The sequence below is a fragment of the Haliotis asinina genome, chromosome 1 (assembly GCF_037392515.1).
Source record: "Haliotis asinina isolate JCU_RB_2024 chromosome 1, JCU_Hal_asi_v2, whole genome shotgun sequence".
Taxonomy (NCBI): Eukaryota; Metazoa; Mollusca; class Gastropoda; order Lepetellida; family Haliotidae; genus Haliotis; species Haliotis asinina.
In genome coordinates, this window is record NC_090280.1 from 9,787,909 (window position 1) to 9,810,210 (window position 22,302).

Genomic DNA, 22,302 nt, shown 5'->3' on the forward strand with positions numbered 1-22,302 from the left:
AATACAGTGTTTCATTTTATCCATCTGCGTCATATTGTTCTTTCTCCAGCCCGTCATATTTTAATCTCACTACTAACCGACTGGATCATTCTCTGTGCAATAATGTATAAACCGACCACCTCAACATGGCATGACATTTTAGGGTGGTAGATATGTAATACAAACACCCGGAAGGGACAAGACTGAGTCTATCCACCCGACCACAAACATCAGCGTTTGTTGATGGACAACATTCAGAAACAATATTATAGTCTGTGTGAAGTATTCATGGAGATCCCAAGACACCGTATGTGGATTATTGCCCTGATCTCATGCTGTGCTAAGTGTAAGTATAATGTGCACTGTAGGCTCGGAGATCGTATTCTTCCGCAGTCTACTGCATTTGAGCTTAACCAGTATTACGAACATGCCTAGTCACTGGGGTGCCTTGACAAAGCAGGACAAGCAAGCAGGACAAGCAGCCCAGCACATGATAATCCTCCAACATGCAGGGACTTGGGTTTTTTTAAGATTAGATGCTTAGCTGTACATATCGAACTTTTTCTACAGCCTAAACCAGTGTATACATTGAATTATACATATCACCATATGTGTTAGAGTACATCTGTCCTGTATACAACGTTGTCGGCACCCTGTACAAGGCGTTGTGCTATATCTGGGTGGGATAACACATGCATATGTGAATTTCAATGTAGGGCAATGTATGTGTAACTGGAGAGGGCATTGCTCCCAGCCTTGTGACAGATCTGTGCAGGGATATCAATGTAGTAATGTGTATACGTCCATAGTTCACAAGTGTTGTATGCATGTCTTTCTGTGATAGACATGGGGGTCTTTGTTAACAATGCAGTGTGTCCGGCCACATTAAACATACTGCAAACACGTCAATGGATGCATAATATCACACTATGGGAAATACCACGTTTACCTACACGGCATATGAACGTTATCTATATTGTGGCGGTGCAGTCTACAGCTGGCATTATGGTGCAGGTGAACTGAGATAACTAGTCTCATCTTAACAATACCGCCCATTATAATGACTTCATGCTATTGATATTACAGCTGCTTCTTCTCCAAGGATTTACACGCTTTTTGTAGTTGAATAACTAAAGTCCCAGGGTATTCAAGGTATTGCTGGGGAGGTGAAAACATTAGACGCTTGCGTGCAGGTGCCCTGCTAGTTGAATGCGGGAAAAAGCAACAAACAACGAACCTGATGAACATGAAATCTTTCGTGGGCATTCCGGTCACGGTCTCTGCTCACAAGACCTTAAACACGAGTAAAGGTATTGTGAGAGATAGTGATCGATTGTTTGATGATATGTCGGAACTTGATATAGTGTCAGAAATGAAGAATCAAGGTGTCCTTTATGTCAAGCCCTTTTCAACTCGGAAAAACAATGAAAGCATCAAAACGAACACGTATCTGTTTACTTTTTCATGTCCAATGCTCCCAAATCAGTGAACGCAGGCTATTGTAACATACCAGTTGATACCTACATCCCCAACCCGCTAAGGTGTTTTAAATGCCAGAAATATGGACGCCGTGTAAATACTTGCACATTGTCTGTTGTGTGTGCTCACTGTGGTGAGAAGACACATACAACAGAAGATTGTGACAGTCATTATAAAAAATGCACCAATTGCTCAGGCGACCGTTCTTCATTTTCTAAACAGTGTCCTATTTGGAAAGAGCAACCGGAGATCAATAAAATAAAATTTACTCATAATATCTGTTTTTCCGAGGCCAAACAACTGGTAAAGAGATCTGATCTTCCAGAAAGGTATGCTACAATAGCAAAAACATCATCGGGGTCTAGCTCTAAAACAGCATCAACCACAGGCTGCCAAATTACCTTGACTTGGGTAAATTGCGATTCTCCACAGCTTTTGTACCCTTTTGTATATCATCACAGACAGAGGAATCACTTCCTAGTACCTCAAAGTCTTCTTCCGATCACAAATCATCATCTCAGTCACACTCAAAGTCTCAATCCACAGCTGATAGTCAACAAACGGTGAAAAGTAAACCGAGGCCAAAGCCTGATGCTTCAAAACAACAAAGTGGCAGAGCTCCTAAAGGGTCACAAAACAAAATTCAATTGTTCAATAAATACGGGTCTCTGAGGACATGGACGTTTCTGGAAACGTCCAATCTAGGGCACATAGCTTGTCCCCTCTGTAGTTCCACATATTCGAAAACCATGGTTCAGCGATGAATGCAAACAAACTAGGAAGGAAAGGAAAAAAGCAGAACATTTCCGTCGCCATCCTATGGTGCATAATTTAAATAAATTTAAAATTTTAAACGCTAAAGCAAGGCGTGTTTTTAAACAGAACAAACGCCAATCTTGGCAAAATTATGCATCCAAAATAAATTCAAAGACATCCATGTTCAAGGTATGGAACATGATCCAGAAAATTTAAGGTAAAGGTACTAAATCTACTGTCCATCATCTTAAACATGGAGATCAATTGCTTACTGATAAATCACATATTGCGAATAAACTGGGCGAAACTCTCGCTAAACATTCTTCCTCTTCTAATTATATACCTAAATTTCAACAATATCAAAAACAACAAGAAAAGAAAAGTATTAATTTTAATTCTGATAATGGGGAAGATTATAATGAAACGTTTTCTATTAATGAACTCCATACTGCTCTTGATGAAGCTCATGATACTGCTACAGGAGCTGATAACATACATTAAAAACTCCTGAAGCACTTACCAGAATCCTGTTTAGAGACGCTCTTATATAATGTTTATGATAATTTGATGGGAAATTTCCTTCTTCATGGCGTGACGCCATAGTAGTACCAATACCTAAACCTGGACGTGATTATACGGATCCATCCAATTATGATTTACTAACTGTGTTTGCAAGACCATGGAACGCATGATAAATAATCGACTTCTTTGGTACTTGGAAACAAATAATCTCATAACAGATATACAGTGTGGTTTTCGTAAAAACACAAGTTCTGTCGATCACTTGGTGTGTTTGGAATCATTTGTGAAAAACGCGCTGATTAATAAACAACACGCTGTGTCTATCTTTTTTTATCTTGAGAAAGCATATGACACAACCTAGAAATATGGCATTTTAAGAGTTTTGCATGATTTCGGTTTGCGAGGTCGTTTGCCTTTAAATAACAGACAATTTCAAGTCCGCGTGGGTTCTACCCTGTCTGATCATTACAATCAGGATCAGGGTGTTCCACAAGGCAGTTGTTTGTCTGTCACACCTTTTAGTATAAAGATAAACAGTTTATCAAAAGTTTTAAACGATTCAATTGATGGATCGTTATTTGTGGATGATTTTAATATTTCTTGTCGTGGTAAAAATATGCATACCATTTAACGGCAACTGCAGTTGTGTTTAATAAATGGTGTCTTGAAAACGGCTTTAATTTGTTTTTATCCAAAACTAAATGCACACATTTTGGTAGTAAATATAAACCACATAAAGACCCTGAACTATCTCTGGATGGTGCGCCAATTAAACTTGTTAAAGGTCACATGCAACGTAAAACACAACTTTGCAGATTCTGGTACCTTTCGGAATGCACTTACTGAAACAAATCACAAACAATGCCAATTCAACCTATAAGGTTTAAAAAACGCGATGAAAAAAAAAGCCCGCGAAATCGGAGTTCAAACGTTTCACTAAATTCCCCCCAGCGCTGGGGGGAAAACTGGTTTCAACAGTTGTGCTACGCTGCGTCCATAACGCATGAGCAGTGAATAGGTTCGTGGAGCTTGAAACAGTATGCATGCCCAGCGTCTGAGGTCGTGAGCAGTAGTCTAATCTTGGTTGTGTACACAAACAGATAAATAATCTACTCGTTAAGTAAAAAAAACCTTGTTAATTGTGGTAAGCAGTCTCTGTCACACAGAAAGCTCAGTGTCTCGTTTATTCACACCTATATGTCTGCCTGCCTTTCTGCTAAAGGCAACATGCAGTACATAGCTTCAATCATTGACCACGTGCAATTTGAACTTAACACCTATCAGACTATAACACATAAACAAAATAAGTTGATTTATGATTCGTGCACCCGAGTCCCGTCTCTGCCACATTATGTAATTAGGCACGTGTGATACACATGACATGTTTTTATGTTTGTGGGTTGCAAACAAACTACATTCACTTTTTTCGGATCTGACGGAAACTGGTGCAAACTCTTGTCAGTTTCAAGTCCTGCTTTGCACTTGGACGAATGACAGATTCCAGCCACGCAGCATCTCTACTGACATGAGTTTTTATTGGATCGAGCGCAAATTCAGAGAACATATATTTTCAAAACCCAACATCTCTATAGGCCCTACACATTCTTCATGGATAACGACTTCTTTTAGTGTGTATGATTTTGTTTGACAACAGTATATGAATCCATACTGAAACGACGCATCAAGTACACAAAAGAAGTTGTTAGCCATAAAGAATCTTACTATCTTGTGACTCGCTATACTTCTAAAATGCCCACCCATCAAACAGATCATCTTTCTGTACACACAATGAACCTTCAGTATATCAGCAAATGAAACAGCCAATCGGAAGCCGTCGTTACACTTGAGTGCACATGACTGGATTCGGTCTCCCGAGGGCTTCGTTTCGGGGGAAGTAAGCGCAAGTACAAAATATTGCACTTTTGAATCGCGATTGTACGCTTATAATTTTGTTTATTTGTTTTTTTAAAAGCAGCAATGTATATCATATGTCATGAATAAGTGATAAATGTGTTTTAATTATGTTTGATGTTTTGGTTGCATGTGACCTTTGAGGAAGCAAAGTTCTTGGGTCTTATCTTTGATTCACACTTAACGTTTTTATCGCATATTAAATCCCATAAAACTAAATGCCTGAAAGCACTTGACTTGTTGAAAGTGGTTTCAAATTTTAAATGGTGAGGGAATCAAGCTACCCTTCTCCAACTCTATCGATCACTCGTGCGTTCTTAAAAAAAAACTAAAAGTATTAGATTCTGTCCATCATCAAGGTCTAAGACTTTGTCTTGGGTCTTTTAGAACTTCACTCATTGACAGTCTCTATGTTGAGGCTGATGAACCATCTCTTGAGCAGCGCCGTATAAAGTTAGCTTTACGGTACTTTACTAAATTATACTCTAATCAATCTAACCCTGCCTACAACTGTGTTTTGAATCCTCTTTATGAGGATTTATACAACAAAAAGTCTTCTCTTGTCCCGGGCACCCGTGGCGAGTCACCTCCTCGTGGTGGGTGCTGGGTAACGCCAAGAGCTCGCCGACACCCCCGTAGTGGACCCGGGGGGATATTTGGTCCACCAACCCGTTTGCCGTGGGTTGTGTCCCGTGTCGGCGGAGGACGGGATCCTGGTGGTTGAGGGCACTGGGGCTTTTAACTGTGTTCCATTGCCCAACACACCACTTTGGCCCTGACTTCACCTAGACGGGTGGTCGAATGGGCCCGGTTCGACCAATCGGCTGGTCATGCCAAGCCCTGTGCATGGAGGATATGTATCATTGCACAAATTTTATTTGGATTTTTACTTTCGATCTTGGCTTATTTGTTCATTGAGCTTTTCGAAATTTAAAATGCATTTTTGAAGTTCTGAACTTTTGCCTAGAGTTTTATGCCCAGAAGGCGGTGGCTCATGGGCCAATCTGGTAGATTAATTATTTCTAATTCTTCTGCTGTAGTATATCATCCGGGTATCCTTGGTGCTGTAAGCTGGAGGCCCGCTTGCTTTAGCATTGTCCTTGTGATACTCCGTGGTGGGTGGGGAGCTCGGATGATGAACCGTATTACACTAACCATGGCTTATGAAACTCCAACAAAAAAAACAAAACGTCCACTTCATATTGACCCTGTTGATACTGACCATAGACCGTCTACATCGATTGAGTATTGGCCACGTTTCATTGTGATTGAGACTCCTGACAAGACACCGTTGAAATTGAACCCCTTTGCTGTATCCAAAGGTATTGAAGGCATTGCTGGGGATGTGAAGAACATAAGACGCTTACGTTCGGGTGCCCTGCTAGTCGAGTGCGGGAAAAAGCAGCAAGCAACAAATCTGATGAATATTAAATCTTTCGTGGGCATTCCCGTCACGGTTTCTACACCCAGAACCTTGAATACAAGTAAAGGTATCGTGAGAGATAGAGATCGATTGTTTGATGACATGTCGGAACTTGATATAGGATCTGAAATGAAAGATCAAGGTGTACTATATGTCAAGCCCTTTTCAACTCGCAGAAACAACGAAACCGTCAAAACAAATACGTATCTGTTTACTTTCTCATGTCCAAATGCTCCAAAATCAGTGAAGGCAGGCTACTGCAACATACAAGTTGATACCTACATCCCCAACCCGCTCAGGTGTTTTAAATGCCAGAAATATGGACACGGTGTAAATACTTGCACATTGTCTGTTGTGTGTGCTCACTGTGGTGAGAAGACACACACAACAGAAGATTGTGACAGTCATTATAAAAAATGCACCAATTGCTCAGGCGAACATTCGTCCTTTTCTAAACAGTGTCCTATTTGGAAAGAGCAAATGGAGATCAATAAAATAAAATTTACTCAAAATATCTCTTTTTCGGAGGCCAAAAAAAATGGTAAAGAGATCTGATCTTCCACAAACTTATGCTACAGTAGCAAAAACATCATCGGGATCTAAATCTAACACTACATCAACGTTTGCCAAAACTGATCTTCAAGCTCTATATGATCAGCTCCCGAAGCCCTGTATTATTATGGGAGATTTAAATGGGCACAACCCACTCTGGGGTAGTGTAACTACAACCACTAAAGGGAAATTGTTGGAGGACTTTTGTGCTGACAATGACTTATGTATTTATAATGATGGTTCCAACACATATTTACACCCTGGGACAGGGACCTATTCTGCTCTTGACTTGTCATTGACAACTTCCGAACTACTAAATCAATTCGAATGGTCAGTCCACGATGACCTCTGTGGAAGTGACCATTTTCTTACTATGTTAAAAGCTGTAACTCCATCCGATGTTCCTCCATCATCAAGACGAAATTTTAAGAAGGCTAACTGGGCTTTATATGAAACACTGTGTGCTGTAAAACTTAAACCTGAACGTTTTATTGACGTTCCTGATGCTGTTAAATGCTTTTCTGATGAACTGAATTCCATAGCTGATGAGTGTATACCAAAGTCCTCTGTAGTTCCACACATAAGAAAACCATGGTTCAACGATGAATGCAAACAAACTAGGAAGGAAAGGAAAAAAGCAGAACATTATTTCCGTCGCCATCCCATGGTGCATAATTTAAATAAATTTAAAATTTTAAATGCTAAAGCACGGCGTACTTTTAGACAGAACAAACGCCAATCTTGGTAAAATTATGTATCTAAAATAAATTCTCGGACACCCATGACCAAGGTATGGAACATGGTCCAGAAAATCAAAGGTAAAGGTACTAAATCTACTGTCCATCATCTTAAACATGGAGATCAATTACTTACTGATAAATCACATATTGCGAATAAACTGGGCAAAACTCTTGCTAAACATTCTTCCTCTTCTAATTATGTACCTAAATTTCAGCAGTATCAAAAACAACAAGAAAAGAAAAGTATTAATTTCAATTCTGATAATGGGGAAGATTATAATGAAACGTTTTCTATTCATGAACTCCATACTGCTCTTGATGAAGCTCATGACACTGCTACAGGAGCTGATAACATACATTATCAACTCCTGAAGCACTTACCAGAAACCTGTTTAGAGACGCTCTTATCTATTTTTGATGATATTTGGACTTCAGGTAAATTTCCTTCTTCATGGCGTGACGCCATTGTAGTACCAATACCTAAACCTGGACGTGATCACACGGATCCGTCCAATTATCGTCCGATTTCATTAACTAGCTGTGCAAGACCATGGAACGCATGATAAATAATCGACTTGTTTGGTACTTGGAAACCAATAACCTAATCACAGATATACAGTGTGGTTTCCGTAAAAATAGAAGTACTGTCGATCACTTAGTGCGACTGGAATCATTTGTGAAAAACGCACTAATTCATAAACAACATGCTGTGTCTATCTTTTTTGATCTAGAAAAAGCATATGACACAACCTGGAAATATGGCATTTTGAGAGATCTACATGATTTCGGTTTGCGAGGTCGTTTGCCTCAATTCATAGCCAACGTTTTAAATGACAGACAATTTCAAGTTCGCGTAGGTTCTACTCTGTCTGATCATTATAATCAGGATCAGGGTGTTCCACAAGGCAGTATTTTGTCAGTCACACTTTTTAGTATCAAGATAAATAGTTTGTCAAAAGTTTTAAACGATTCAGTTAATGGATTATTATTTGTGGATGATTTTAACATTTCTTGTCGTGGTAAAAATATGCATACTATTGAACGGCAACTGCAGTTGTGTTTAAACAAGATTAATAAATGGTGTCTTTTCGAAGTCCAAAACTAATTGTAGACATTTTTGCAGAACATATAAGCTACATAAGGACCCAGAACTATCTCTAGATGGCACTCCCATCAAAGTTGTAAAGGAGGCCAAGTTCTTGGGATTAATTTTTGACATTTGTCACATTTAACGTTTCTACCACATATCAAATCTCTCAAAACTAAATGCCTGAAGGCACTTGACTTGTTGAAAGTCGTTTCAAATTCTAAATGGGGAGGGGACCAAGCTACCCTCCTGCAACTTTATCGATCACTGATCCGGTCAAAACTTGATTATGGCTCCATTGTATATGGTGGAGCCTGTAAAAGCAGCCTGAAACTTTTAGATTCTGTTCACCATCAAGGTCTAAGACTTTGTCTTGGCTCCTTTCGAACTTCACCTGTTGACAGCCTGTACGTTGAGGCCGATGAGCCATCTCTTGAGCAGCGACGTATCAAATTAGCTTTACAGTATGTAACAAAATTATATTCCAGTGAGTCAAACCCTGCATATAACTGTGTTTTCAGTCCTCTGTGTGAGGACTTATACAATATGAAATCTTCGCTTGTACCGCCTCTTGGTTTAAGAATTAAACCATTTCTGTCTGCTGCCGGCATTGAGCTGGAAAACATAGCTCCTTCCCGTCTTCTCTCTTCTCCTCCTTGGCAGTTGGTTAGGCCCCAAGTGGACCTAACACTGACCACATTTAAAAAATCAGAAACTAATGAATTACAGTATAAACAAGAATATAATGAATTGAAACATAAATATAGCAATTATAAATCCTTATTTACAGATGGGTCCAAGGCCGGTGGCGCAGTAGCTTGTGCTACTGTCATTGGATCCAGAACAATATCTTCTACATTACCAGACAAGAGTTCTATTTTTACCGCTGAGGCTAACGCCATATTAACAGCTCTTAAATATATTCAAAGACGCCATAAACATAAACAATATATAATCTATTCGGACTCTCTTTTTTGCCTTCAGGCTATTAAAAATCTTTCTTGTAAACATCCACTTTTAATAGAAATTATTGAATTATATAATGATCTTGCTACTGGCCAATACGACATCGTCTTCTGTTGGTTACCCAGCCACGTTCGCATTTCCGGTAACGCAATGGCCGATCTTGCTGCTAAGGCAGCACTCAATAAATCTGTGACACCACTTCGTATTCCTTATTCTGACTACAAAGCTAGCATTAGAGCTTACACTCGTGATCTGATGCAGAAGAAGTGGGACACCCAAGTAGGTATAAATAAACTACATGAAATAAAACCCTACATTGGTTACACATACTTGGGTTGTCAGTCCAGATTTGAAGAAGTCATTTTGCGACGATGTCGTATTGGCCATACAAGATACACTCATGTATACCTTTTAAAAGGTGAGGATCCTCCGTTTTGTATCCCTTGTGATGAGAGAGTCACGGTCAAGCATATTCTGCTTGACTGTGTTGAATTCTCCATCACAAGGGATAAATTTTTCAATGTCAAAACTATCAAGGACCTTTCTAGCACTGTTAGTTGTCATTTAATCATTGGTTTTTTAAAAGAAATTGATTTTTTGGTGGAATTTTGAAAATTATGTTGTGTAAATAGATGCATTTTAATGATTGGTAGTTTGAATTAGTAACTTGAATCGTTGGTGGCTGTACCCTCAAAGGGGGTTGAAGTATTGTAAAATTATTGTCCTCCTGAGAGGGTACGTAAGTCCACAAACATTCACAGTAAATTTAAGTCTACCAGGATTTTAATCGTAGCATTCATGTTCTTTTAATTTCGGCTAACTTTTCATACAATCGCCAGCAGCTGAAGGGATGGTGTAAATCCAACTAGGGACCATGCAGGTAGCAAAGGTACTGTAAGTCCCCATGGTTCCTAGTGTGGTGATCTACCTTCTGTTGTTAGCGATCTATAGTCTGTTTTTATATTGTATTGTCTAAATAGTGCTATTAGTTTTAACTTTCCATGCTAGTTTTAATTGAAATTGTGATATTCTAGTTGTTTTACTGTCCTTCGTTGACGGGTTTTTATGATTTATATATGCTCTTTTTCATTGTTGAATGTTCTCGTCACGATATGGCTGAGATATTGCCGATGTGACGTTAAGTATTAACTCACTCACTCACTCTTGTCCCGCCTCTAGGACAAAGAATTAAACCATTTCTTTCTGCTGCCGGCATTGAGCTGGAAAACATAGCTCCCTCCCGTCATCTTTCTTCTCCTCCTTGGCCGTTGGTCAGGATCCAAGTGGACCTAACATTGACCACATTTTAAAAATCAGAAACTAATAAATTACAATATAAACAAGAATACAATCAATTAAAACATAAATATAGCAATTATAAATCCTTATTTACAGATGGGTCGAAGGCCGGTGGCGCAGTGGTCTGTGCCACTGTCATTGGATCCAGAACAATATCTTCTACATTACCAGACAAGAGTTCTATTTTTACAACTGACGCTAACGCCACACTAACGGCTCTTAAATATATCCAAAGACACCCTAAACATAAACAGTATATAATCTATTCCGACTCTCTTTCTTGCCTTCAGGCTATTAAAAATATTTCTTGTAAACATCCACTTTTAATAGAAATTATCGAATTGTATAATGATCTTGCTACTGGCCAATACGCCACCGTCTTCTGTTGGTTACCCAGCCACGTAGGCATTTCTGGTAACGCAATGGCCGATCTTGCTCTCAAGGCAGAACTCACCAAATCTGTGACACCACTTCTTATTCCATACAGTGATTATAAAGCTAACATTAGATCTTATATCCGTGATCTGTCACAGAAGAAGTGGGACACCCAGGTAGGCATCAATAAATTACATGAAATAAAACCGTATATTGGTTATTCCTTTTTGTGTTGTCAGCCCAGATTTGAAGAGGTAATCATGCGGCGATGTCGTATTGGCCATACTAGATATACTCATTCATACCTATGGAAAGGTGAGGATCCTCCGTTTTGCATCCCTTGTGATGAGAGAACCACGGTCAAGCATATCCTGCTTGACTGTGTTGAATTCTCTATCATAAAGGATAAATATTTTTAACACCGTGAGTTCTCATTTAATTCTTGGATTTTTAAAGGAAATTGATTTCATCTTTGAATTTTGATTATTATGTTCTGTAGATAGCTGCATTTTAATTCATGGTAGTTTAGATTAGTAACTTGAATTGTTAGTGGCTGTACCCTCAAAGGGGGTTGAAGTACCGTAAAATTATTGTCCTCCTGAGAGGGTACGTAAGTCCCAAAACGTTTCATGTACGTTTAGACTTATACTGTTTTTAATCGTAGTATATGTATATTTTTAATTTTTGGCTAGATGTGACTAAATTTCAGCTGAGGGGATGATGTAAATCCAATTAGGTTCCATGCAGGTGGCCAAGGTACTGTAAGTCCCCATGGCCCCTAGTATGGTGATCTACCCTCAGTTGTTGGCAATCTATAGCCTGATTTTATTTTGCATTGTCCGAATAATGATATGAGTTTTAACTTTCCACACTAGTTTTAATCCATTAGCAATATTCTAGTTGTTTTACTGTCCCTCGTTGACAGGTTTTTATAGTATCCATATATTTGATTTCAGTATTAAACGTTCTCGTCACGATATGGCTGCAATATTGCCGATGTGACGTTAAATATTAACTCACTCACTCACTCAATCACTCACTCACTCACTCACTCACTCACTCCAACCGTACTCGTGTTCAGAACGTTGGAATTCCACCTTTGTTCTAGTCACAGATGGTGAGAGTATCATCGTAAGAGAGACGGAGACGGCTAGATTCAGATGGCAAGTGCCCGGAGGGACATCAGTCACGGCAATGTATGTGATTAGTCCAGGTGGGACGGCCGTCCTCCTCGCTAATATATTAAACCGACACATGATTGCTCATATGTATGAAGCCCGTGTCACCTACACTGGGAACATGACAGCGGGGATGATGGCCTTTGATATGAGCAATGTGAGCAGATCAGATGCTGGGAATTACACCTGTGGTCAAAATGGACTGTCTGATATCATCCCGAATTGTGGACAGATGCTGATCATACTTGGTAAGTGTGCACAATAACAACTGGTCTCTAACGCTCTTGTTTCTGTCTTAGATACTGAGAGTCAGACTACAGTCGTTGCCTCTCCTGGAGATAACAGCACAGTCAGCTTCATCATCCCACAGGGTGGTCTTGGGACAGGATCTTCATTCTATTTCATGACGCCAAATGGTGTTACTGCGTTTATTGTTGTAGGGAGTGGGACATTCCTTGCCACCAACCCCTACAAAAATAGAATTGTTTTTGAAGGCAGCTATTCCTCCAGGAACATGACATTTGTGATAAAAAAACATCTCGAGATCAGATGCTGGATACTATACCTGTGGTGGCGGGGGTCCCACTACACTGATTCAGGGTTGTGGTTTGAAGCTGATAGTCATTGGTATGTGATTACAAAAGTTAACATGTTTTATCTTAGTCTTCCATAGCAGTCAGAAATGTACTACAGGTTTGTACACCAATATCCGCATAACAGCATTGGACACGTCATTAGCGACAAAACCATACAAAAATAGCTGCCTCTCAACATCACTACTGCTTGATAAGTATTGGATGAGCCAGCGCACTGAACGCGTTTGTGACAAACGGCGGGAGGGGGAGTACTCTGGACGAATACACTTGGTTGCTACAGGTGCATTGCGATTAAACACGTGCAGTATACGCTGAATCGTAGAGCGATTTAGTTCAGCAAAACACCATCAAGACTCGATTCGCACGAGGAAATTGAACTGTTCTATATTTAGAAGACAACCTGTTCCCCTCTTGTTTCAAGAGGAATATTCTGGGCGTTCCCATACATGCAAATTTTGGTCATTCGTCAGGTCGTGGCCTCATTCGTAACTACTCGAGTTACGAATGGTCGTGGCCTATCTAATACTTGTCGAGCAGGTCGGTAGCATAACGTGGTGGTTAAACCTTTAGATAGTCGTGCAGGGTCCCCGGGTACGATTTCCACATAGGTACAATGTGTGAAGCCTATTTCTGAAGTACCCCGCCGTGATGTTGCAGGAATATTGCTAAGAGAGGCATAAAACTAACTTCATTCACTTACTAACAGCATCAGTGTGCTGAAGAATATCCAACAACGAATGCATCACATAATAATATGATTGTGGCAATGTGATTTCTACTTTAAATACAGCAGTAATTGATAGTATGATTAAATAACTATGATTGTGGGTTCAAAGGGGGTTCAAAGGGAGTTGCAGTAGCGTTAGATAATTGTCCACATGAGAGGGTACGTGAATCCTATATCATTTACAGTAATGTTTTATTCCCTAAAATTTAGTAGTAGCACATTTCTTCTAATAATGTGGGTTGATTGCTGAGCAATCGCCATTACATGAAGGTATAAAGTAAATCCCGTGTGCACATATTTAACATAAGTAATGTACGTCCTAATGAACCTTAGTGGTTTGTGATACAGAGCCCATATTTTTTTATTTTATTGTTTTATGCAATATTCCAGGTCAACAGGTTTTTACATTTCTAGATTTATTGATCCCTCATTCGATAACTGGCTGTTCGCGTCATGATTTGACTGAAATATTGCCGGTGTAGGATAAATACTATTTCACTCTTTCACTCACACACTCACTCAAATACTCAAGTTAGTTGTGAAGTTAATGTTCGTGGTTGCATTTGATAAACTAATAAATCCATAAAACTATATTGAGATTGAATTATGTTTTGTTTGTTAATGCATCAGTTTGCATAAAATATGTTGCAAAGTCCGACAAGAATCGAAAAGAGTAACTGAATGTGTAATGGATGATGGTGAGTCAGCCTGTCTTGACGTGTGGGACCATATATATCTTGTGACGCAAAGGGCTACAGATAACGTGCATAAACTATGAAAATTTATCACTGACGGTAGATTAATACCATTCAATCACTCAATCATTGCATTTAGAATACTACATAAGCATGACTGCGTCAACTTCCTCAATGTACATACACGTCGTTGTGGGACTATTCATCAGGCGAATGCTGGGAAGACAAAACAAATAACAAGTCCAAATATATTATTCCTGGATACATTTAGTGACCCAGTGACAACAGTAAGTTATAAAAATAGAAGGAACTTCATTTATATGTCAGTTATTGTAGAATAGTGACCACAACGTAATGTCGAAACTGGAATTTGGGTGTTAGTAAACCGTCGTACCAGTTACCTGTTACGATGGCCGTTCTGCCTTGTTGGTGGCGCTGCCAGTTCTGGTGGCATACTCGCTTGGTCTGTCCGGGTTGCTACATCTAGGAATGAGTGGTTTGACGACCGGGATTCCTAACTAAGATATAGCATTCATGTACTGGCACTCGGGCATACAATGAATAACTCGACACGAAGTTCTATTCTCACATCGGTTTACTCGATCCTTCTCTTCATAACAGTCTGACTTGGCCTGGACAGGGTAGGGCAAGCTCTTTACTGATCAATCGGGATGTGAACGTTCTGCTGACTCTATAACCCGCACAGCACCTCGCACACTTTTTAGTGCTGACGGTATCTTTTTAAGGTGTTCGAGCCTGCTCCACCCTTATCACATGACCCTCTACAATCTCTTTGATTCATTAGAAGTTACATCATTCCCTGGTCTCATGTCGTACCTCGTGGTTGGAAATCTCCCTTAATTCTAATCAGTGACTCAGCTTTAATTGCTACTTGACGAATCTATTCTGCTCTGTTGCTTGACATTTATTCCCTTTTTTCATCCCTTAATCTATTACCCAGTAGTAATAGCATTGGTGCCATGCCGACCTAACCGCAAATCTCAAAGATGGATGTTTAATTCGTTTCTTGTATACGAATGCAATTTTCACCTTATAACAGCAATGTTGTGGTCCTGACGCCCTCAGGTGCGTATTTCTGAAGAAATAGAATAAGAAAATGAACCAATCTTTCTAGGCAAGCCGACCAAGCCAGTCATATCACTGCAGTCAACTCCCGTGGTTGGCAGGAACGTCACGATGAGGTGCTCATCAACGTCTACAACACTGCCTGCAGATCACGGACTGACCTTCACCTACGCCTGGAAGGTAGACGGACGCAACCGTACGTCACCAGGTGGCGCTAGCATAACACTTCCGGTTGAGTCATATAACCCACCCGGTGTCATGTGTCACGTGACAGAGGACGAAGGCCTAGGGAGAGACAGTGACGTTCTGGTGTTAACTCCGGAATGTAAGTACATACAAACTGAAATATGCAAGGTGCAAAAAAACTATGGAATGGTATACATATAAAAACTCTTTTGGATACGTATTCATTTTTTATGTTTCCTGGGGGTTTTTTCTCCACAAAGTTTCAGTCTGCCTTCGCAGCAAAGGTCCACAACGTATATTATAAAACCCGTGTAGGAATTTGTGTAATGTCCTCAGGAAATATTACGAATCTGATTGTTTGATCTATCCTTTAGCATGAAGGTGTGTTATCATAAAAACATCAAAATCATCGATAAGAATTATCTGACAGCGCAAGTCGTAATGCACAGAAAACCGTGCGATTTCGCCAATATGTTAGCATGTGTTCATAAATCACAATGAAACAGCGGTGAAACCAGGTGTCCAAAGTCAACAACCGTCTTAAAAATCGACAAAATTTAATCACCTGCCACAGAAACTGTAATGACGGTTAAATACTTGAATAGAAGTGTCGTCCACGTGGAGTTTTGGAATACGTTAAATTGTTGGGGTTTTTTTGTCTGTGATGTGTTTATGCCAAGTATCGTTTCCTCTGTACTCACCTTTCCACACAGAGTCTTGAAATTTGTATTTGCTTTGAAATGATACATAGTATTGAACTTTCAGATCCTCCTTACAATATTAGCATCTCTGCAGCATCAGTGCAGGTGAAGGAGACTGACAACGTGCCCCGGGTGAGGTGTGACAGCACGTGTCGACCAACATGCTCATATTCCTGGAAACAAGGGTCTCAGATAGTGATGACTGGACAGGTGCTCGATCTTGGTGCAGCGAACAGGACAGTGGCTGGCAGCTACGTGTGCACAGCAGAAAATATATATGGCACGTTAGAGAGTCTGGCTGTTGCACTTGATGTCCTTTGTATGTATCGCAGAATTCCACATTTGTTCTTTACCTACTATTTGTTTTGTCTAATTAGTATTGTAAGCACGTATATAGGCAATCGAGCCTAGCAAACCAGTGATTGACGCAAAATGGGACACTATGACAAGTCATGTCACTAGGCTACCTGATCCATGTCATTGCTTCTTATACATACAGTGAAATCAAATAGTGCAAGTTTTTACTTTCCACACTAGGTTTAATTGTACCTGTGATATTCCAAATGTTCACGACAGGTTTTTATAATATACACTTATTCCATTTCATTATCAAACATGTTCTCGTCACGATATTACTGAAATATTGCTGATGTGACGTTAAATATTAACTCTCTCACAAACTCACCATAGTGTAAACTCCCCTATGGATCCTTCTGTATAATGTCCACCCATGATAGATATTTCTCTGAAAACAGATATCGCATCAGCGTATGTAGACATAAAAGCGACCCGTGAAGAACCGGGTTGGAACACGTGTAACCCATGTTAGAGGCCTCGTAAAAGGCAACTAAAGGGGTCGATTGTTAGGCACACTGACTTGGTTGACACAGGTAATCATATCACAATTGTGTATATTGATGTTCCTGTATTATATGTCCAGATTCAATTACTCACAAGACAACTAACATAGACGCTGATGGCGTGCAGTTTGAAGTTTGAATGAAAATAGAATAATCACACGTGTACTTTTCACAGTGAACAAATTTCACAGTGAACAAATTTCACAGTGTTTCACATTGGTTTACTCATCATAGGTGTTCTGCCTTTCGCCCTGTCACTGTTATGTTGCAATACAAAAGCGAAGAAAAGATCCACATCTCTCCATTTCCTGGTTTTCGCAATTTAGAAAGGAATTATTTCTATATAAGTTTACGTCTTTCACACCTCAGATTCACCAACTGCAGCTGTAGTGGCTAACGGCTTGTCTGGTACTGTTCAAGTTGATGAAAGAGGTTCCGTGGTCTTGTCATGCACAGTAGACAGTAATCCTTTGTCTAGCATATCAATCATGAACGGCACTGTCCGACTGACCCACGTGACAGAAGTAGCCACAGCCAGTTTCAACTTGACGGAAGCAGATTGCCTTGACAGTGGCGACTACATGTGTGTTGCCCAAAACATAGCTGGTCAAACGACAGCGTCAGTAACAGTGAATGTAAAATGTACGTACCTAAACACACCTCATTATAGAATTCGGACTAGTGTGCTACCTGAACAAGCATGGGCCGGCAAATGTTAAATGAAGTTATTCCGTCAAATATAAAGGACAATGAATATATCTGTATGTAGTCGTGTAACTTTAGTGTCGCTTCCCATGAAAGGAAATACTCGACATGGAATATTATTACTACAGGAAGAAAGTAAAATGAAACACTTTCTTCTTTGAAGGTTCCCCACGACTCAATTTTCAATACACAGCAAGGAGAGATGTGTATGTTGACGTAGGCCAGCCAGTCAGATTACAGGCTCACATCCTAGCTTTTCCACGCCCGACCTTCACCTGGTTAAAACAGAACGGAGGTACAGACGAACCTATCGATGTATCGAAGTGGCGCCAGTACGACAATGCCATGACGTCATATATCGTTACCGACATTGCAGAAGAGAACGATTATGGAACTTATTATGTAAACGTCACAAATTCCCTGGGAAGGTTCCGAATGCAGTTTCAACTAGGAAAGAAAGGTACTTTCATTGATCTATGCGCATACTTTTATTAACTGCTGGTATAAATCAAGCTAGGGTCCATGCAGGTAGCAAAGGTACTTTAAGTCCCCATGGTCCCTAGTATGGTGATCTACTTTCGGTTGTTGGTGACTTATAGCCCGGTATTTAATTTGTACTGTCTGTAGTGGTTTTATTTTACGATAGTGTACTAGTTTTGAATTTATATAGCTGTGATACTCTGGTATGTTTACTGTCCTTCGATTACATGTTTTTATGTTGTAACTTTATTGATCTTCCTATCGTCATAAACTGGATTGTTCTCGTCACTACATGGCTGAAATATTGTCCATGTCACGCCAAATAATAAGTCAGTCACTTTTATTAACTAGCTCTCGAATAGCTGACATATAGCTGGTGCGGTGTGAAATAATAATTATTCACTACACTAAACTCACAGAGAGAGATGGGTACAGTGTGTTTTTTTCCGCATGGTCAAACCAGCCCATATTGTGTCATTGCCCTGTCTAAGCAATGCTCCTCCTTTGACACAGCGCCCTTGCCTGTACCGGAGAACTTCCAGTGTCAAAACAAAGCTGGCGGTTACATTCTTCAGTGGACTCCAGGTGACGATGCTGAGACACGGGGTGTCGACTTCGTGGTGGAGCAAAGACTGCCACAGGCCAACTGGACTACAGTCTCGGCGCCTGTTGAAAGTGACGGTACGCTGAGACAAGTACAGCTGCCCCTGTCTGGAGGCAGCACCGTCTTCTTCAGGCTCTATGCTACAGAGGATAGTGCAATGACGTCACCGGTGATGGCGTCATGTTCAACATTCATTGCCGTAGTCCCAAGTGGTAAGTCACACTTATTCTGGATTTTAGCTGTCCATCGTTTCCCGGGACTTTTCTGCGCACACTTGTATAAACACAACAATAATAGTAACAAAGGTACACATAATTTTAGAAGAATAATTAATGTACATTGGGTCGATGATTTTATATATTCTCATGGCGCGGGGATTTCGTGAAGCAGGTGTTAAACGTTTTGCACTTTAACACCAGCCCAACATGTATAGCAAAGCTATCTGATGCTCTAATACGGGCCATCGTCATCCAAGTATCCTATCGGACTGTCGTCCAAGAACTTATTTTGGACAGTTGAAGCGCTCCAGTCTAACATCTTGTTTCTGTGTGTACAGGCGAGCTATCGTTCGGTGCAGGAGTGGGAGTCGGCTTCGTTGTTGCAGTAGTAGCTGTAGCTGTATCCCTAGCTGTAGTGTGTATCTGCAGGAAGAAGAGACAGTCAACGAGGAATGGTATGTATCCATTGCTTCCGGGACAAGACGTGCATGTATCACACAAGTCATTATCTATTGATGTGGTTCCGGGATCTCTCCTAAATACACACACACACCAGCAACGGGCTTCACTAAGTGTGACGTTTAAGTTGTCTGAGAGAGCGGGATGTACAGGCGCTGTAGTGATCAATTCTACATGTGTACAAAATAAGGAATAACATGTTTGTCGTGCTGTCATATAATCGAGGAATGTTGGAAAACACAATCACATGTTCCGCACCACACTAGCTGTCTCTGATATGACGATAGTTAGGATATAATTACACAGTGATACAGTGAACAGACAATAACCCAGAGAGAAGTTGTTATAATAGGCGAGGTCTCATTTCAGATTCGCCCAGGCAGAAAGAAGAGGAGTCTGTGTACGACATTTTCGTTGCGATGCTTAAATAATTAGGAACTGAAACTTCATGTAGCCTAAATGAAACCAGCAGAGAAGTATAGATCATTTGTATTGATGCTAATGTATTTCAAAATCACCAATAAGTAAAGAGATGTCAATTTAACCTTTCTGGACACTCAAAGCAGAACATGTTAGTGAAATCTATCTGTCTGTACAGGTATCACGAAGTAGCAGCTTCTACTGCGACAGTCCAACACAGACGCCCGCAAGACAGGCAGTCGGGTAAACAAGGATTACATACTTTGTAGATATATAAGGAAGGGAGTGTTTTTTTTTGGATGTCAATTACTTTGTTATGATAAACGCAATCTTTCGGAGTTGAAGGGGTAAGGATTAACTCCAAAACGAAACGTTGTCTTTCTCATAAAGAAGTTGACACACAAAAATACCATTTTCCTCATTTGTATCACTTCTAATAACATCCAAGACCTGGGTCTATATTTTCGAAGCTCCCTTAGCGCTAAGATAGTCGTAAGTTAATGTTAATGTATGGCACTAACGACTATCTTAGCGCTAAGAGAGCTTCGAAACTCTAGGCCCTGATTTGTAAATACATGTTTTACTGAACCCGAATATATATATAGATCCGGGAAGACATACGCGACTGATATTGTTTTAGCCGGGTCGTTATTTTATCCTACGCTGACTGTACAGTGGAGACGGAGGTAGATTCTAAGCATGACTATCTATTATGAGGCACCTTTGGTTTCTGATAATGTTAATATGAGGAAGACCGTGTTCACCACCTCGAATAGCCTGTGCAATCTTCCACTGATTATCGCTGATTGTCGTAGTGAATGTGTATGGTGTATGCCCTTGTTTATTATAGCATTTTGGCTATACGAGTATTATGAATGATCTCTTGCTTTGACATTGCTGTTGTAAGATTTGCGTACTCACATAATATTTAAAAGACGCGTAAATGAATTGTACATACATAAATGTATGTGCCATTGGTTTATAATCATTGTGAAACAATGTTGTAATCGTTAAAAGTTTGCTTTTAACATTCACAGGAAGGAGAGGCTGGGTAGTTACTATTTAACAAGGAGATGAACTGGTTCGGAAACTTCTTGAGCAGCCAGGTCATCTGGCGTTGTATGGCAAAGCATGTGACAGAATGTTCCAGATTAAGTTTTGGGATTTTGTTAAATTGTGAGTTTGACACGTTACCTGTGACAGCAGGATGACATGACTAATTATTACTATTACAGGTGAAGGGACATCTAGGAACACTTACGAAGCTCTGACCTCGGACAGGGACACGCCTGTTGAAGCGCCCTCTTACGAGCAGCTGGAGAAGCCGAAGCTGTACGTGAACATGGCGGTGTCTGCAGATGATGACACTGAACGTGGATAACAACAACACTTTACAGGGTTCACAGGACAAAAATATGTTCACAAAGCACACAGAGTCCTATTACAGGCCCTCGTAAGGTACGGGTGTACGACAGTTTTTTGACAAACTCTTTCGAGTATCGCGTCAAAGGAGGTCATTTTGATGTTGGGACCATGTCAGTGCCCATCTCCCGAGACGCCATAAATCAACGTGCAGAGTTACTTCCCTTAAACGTGTCAGAATCCTGTGAGCAAGTATATCTCAGGTTCACCCAGACCTCGTTTCTTGACTTTTCAGCACCATGCGTCTAATCGTCGGATTCAACAGAGTGATTTCTTCTCCTCGTAGATTTAATGCCGCACAGATGCGCTAAGCTGTTCAGCTCACTCACCTACTAATTTCATCGTTGTATAGATAACTTGTTTATAAAGCGATGTGCATGAATGAACACTATTAACGGAAGTCCTGTTGAAGTCGTTCAGAAACTCTTGCCAAGGGTCATCTTCACTACGACAGATACACATATATATTGCTAAAAGCAGTTCAAGGAGATCGGGTACCCTATGAGGAGTATTAAACAGAGCTGCAGTCAGCGTTTTTAACTAAGGTAGAGTAGGGTGGAATTCACACAAAGTCACACGCACGCACGCATGCACGCATACATGCACGCACACACAAACAGCCACGTATTATTGCATAAACACTGAAACCTCACAGAAAACTTGAGATTAAGCTTGGAACGTTTGTTTTCATGATTAAGCCCTTATTTCAGTCAAAATATTGCGGTGCATCGTATCGCATCACGTCTCTGTGAACGTCACATTTCATTAACGTACCAGAAAACTGTAAGCTGTAGCTCCAAACAATATTAGTCCTGTGAATAACACTTAGTTTGTCAAGCCATACCTACGATCTTGTGTTGTGAGAAAGTGGACGCA

At 40.2% G+C, this 22,302-nt stretch overlaps 1 protein-coding gene across 4 annotated transcripts; it reads left to right on the plus strand.

Annotated features, from left to right (window-relative positions):
* Nucleotides 1-178: 178 nt before the first annotated feature.
* On the plus strand, nucleotides 179-21,817 carry LOC137282339 (contactin-5-like). Of its 4 annotated transcripts, XM_067814119.1 has the most exons (11): nucleotides 179-325; nucleotides 12,198-12,515; nucleotides 15,421-15,696; nucleotides 16,323-16,577; nucleotides 17,488-17,760; nucleotides 17,987-18,283; nucleotides 18,817-19,119; nucleotides 19,464-19,580; nucleotides 19,954-19,984; nucleotides 20,183-20,247; nucleotides 21,240-21,817. In XM_067814119.1, exons 1-11 carry the CDS (start codon nucleotides 223-225, stop codon nucleotides 21,383-21,385), a joined length of 2,184 nt encoding a protein of 727 aa, XP_067670220.1. In that variant the 5' UTR covers nucleotides 179-222; the 3' UTR covers nucleotides 21,386-21,817. The 4 variants fall into 4 exon arrangements, 3 of the variants coding, with proteins under 3 accessions (XP_067670220.1, XP_067670399.1, XP_067670328.1); XM_067814298.1 differs by lacking the exon at nucleotides 12,198-12,515 and having other exon boundaries at nucleotides 180-325; XR_010956813.1 differs by lacking the exon at nucleotides 19,954-19,984 and having other exon boundaries at nucleotides 197-325.
* The last annotated feature ends 485 nt before the right edge of the window (nucleotides 21,818-22,302 follow it).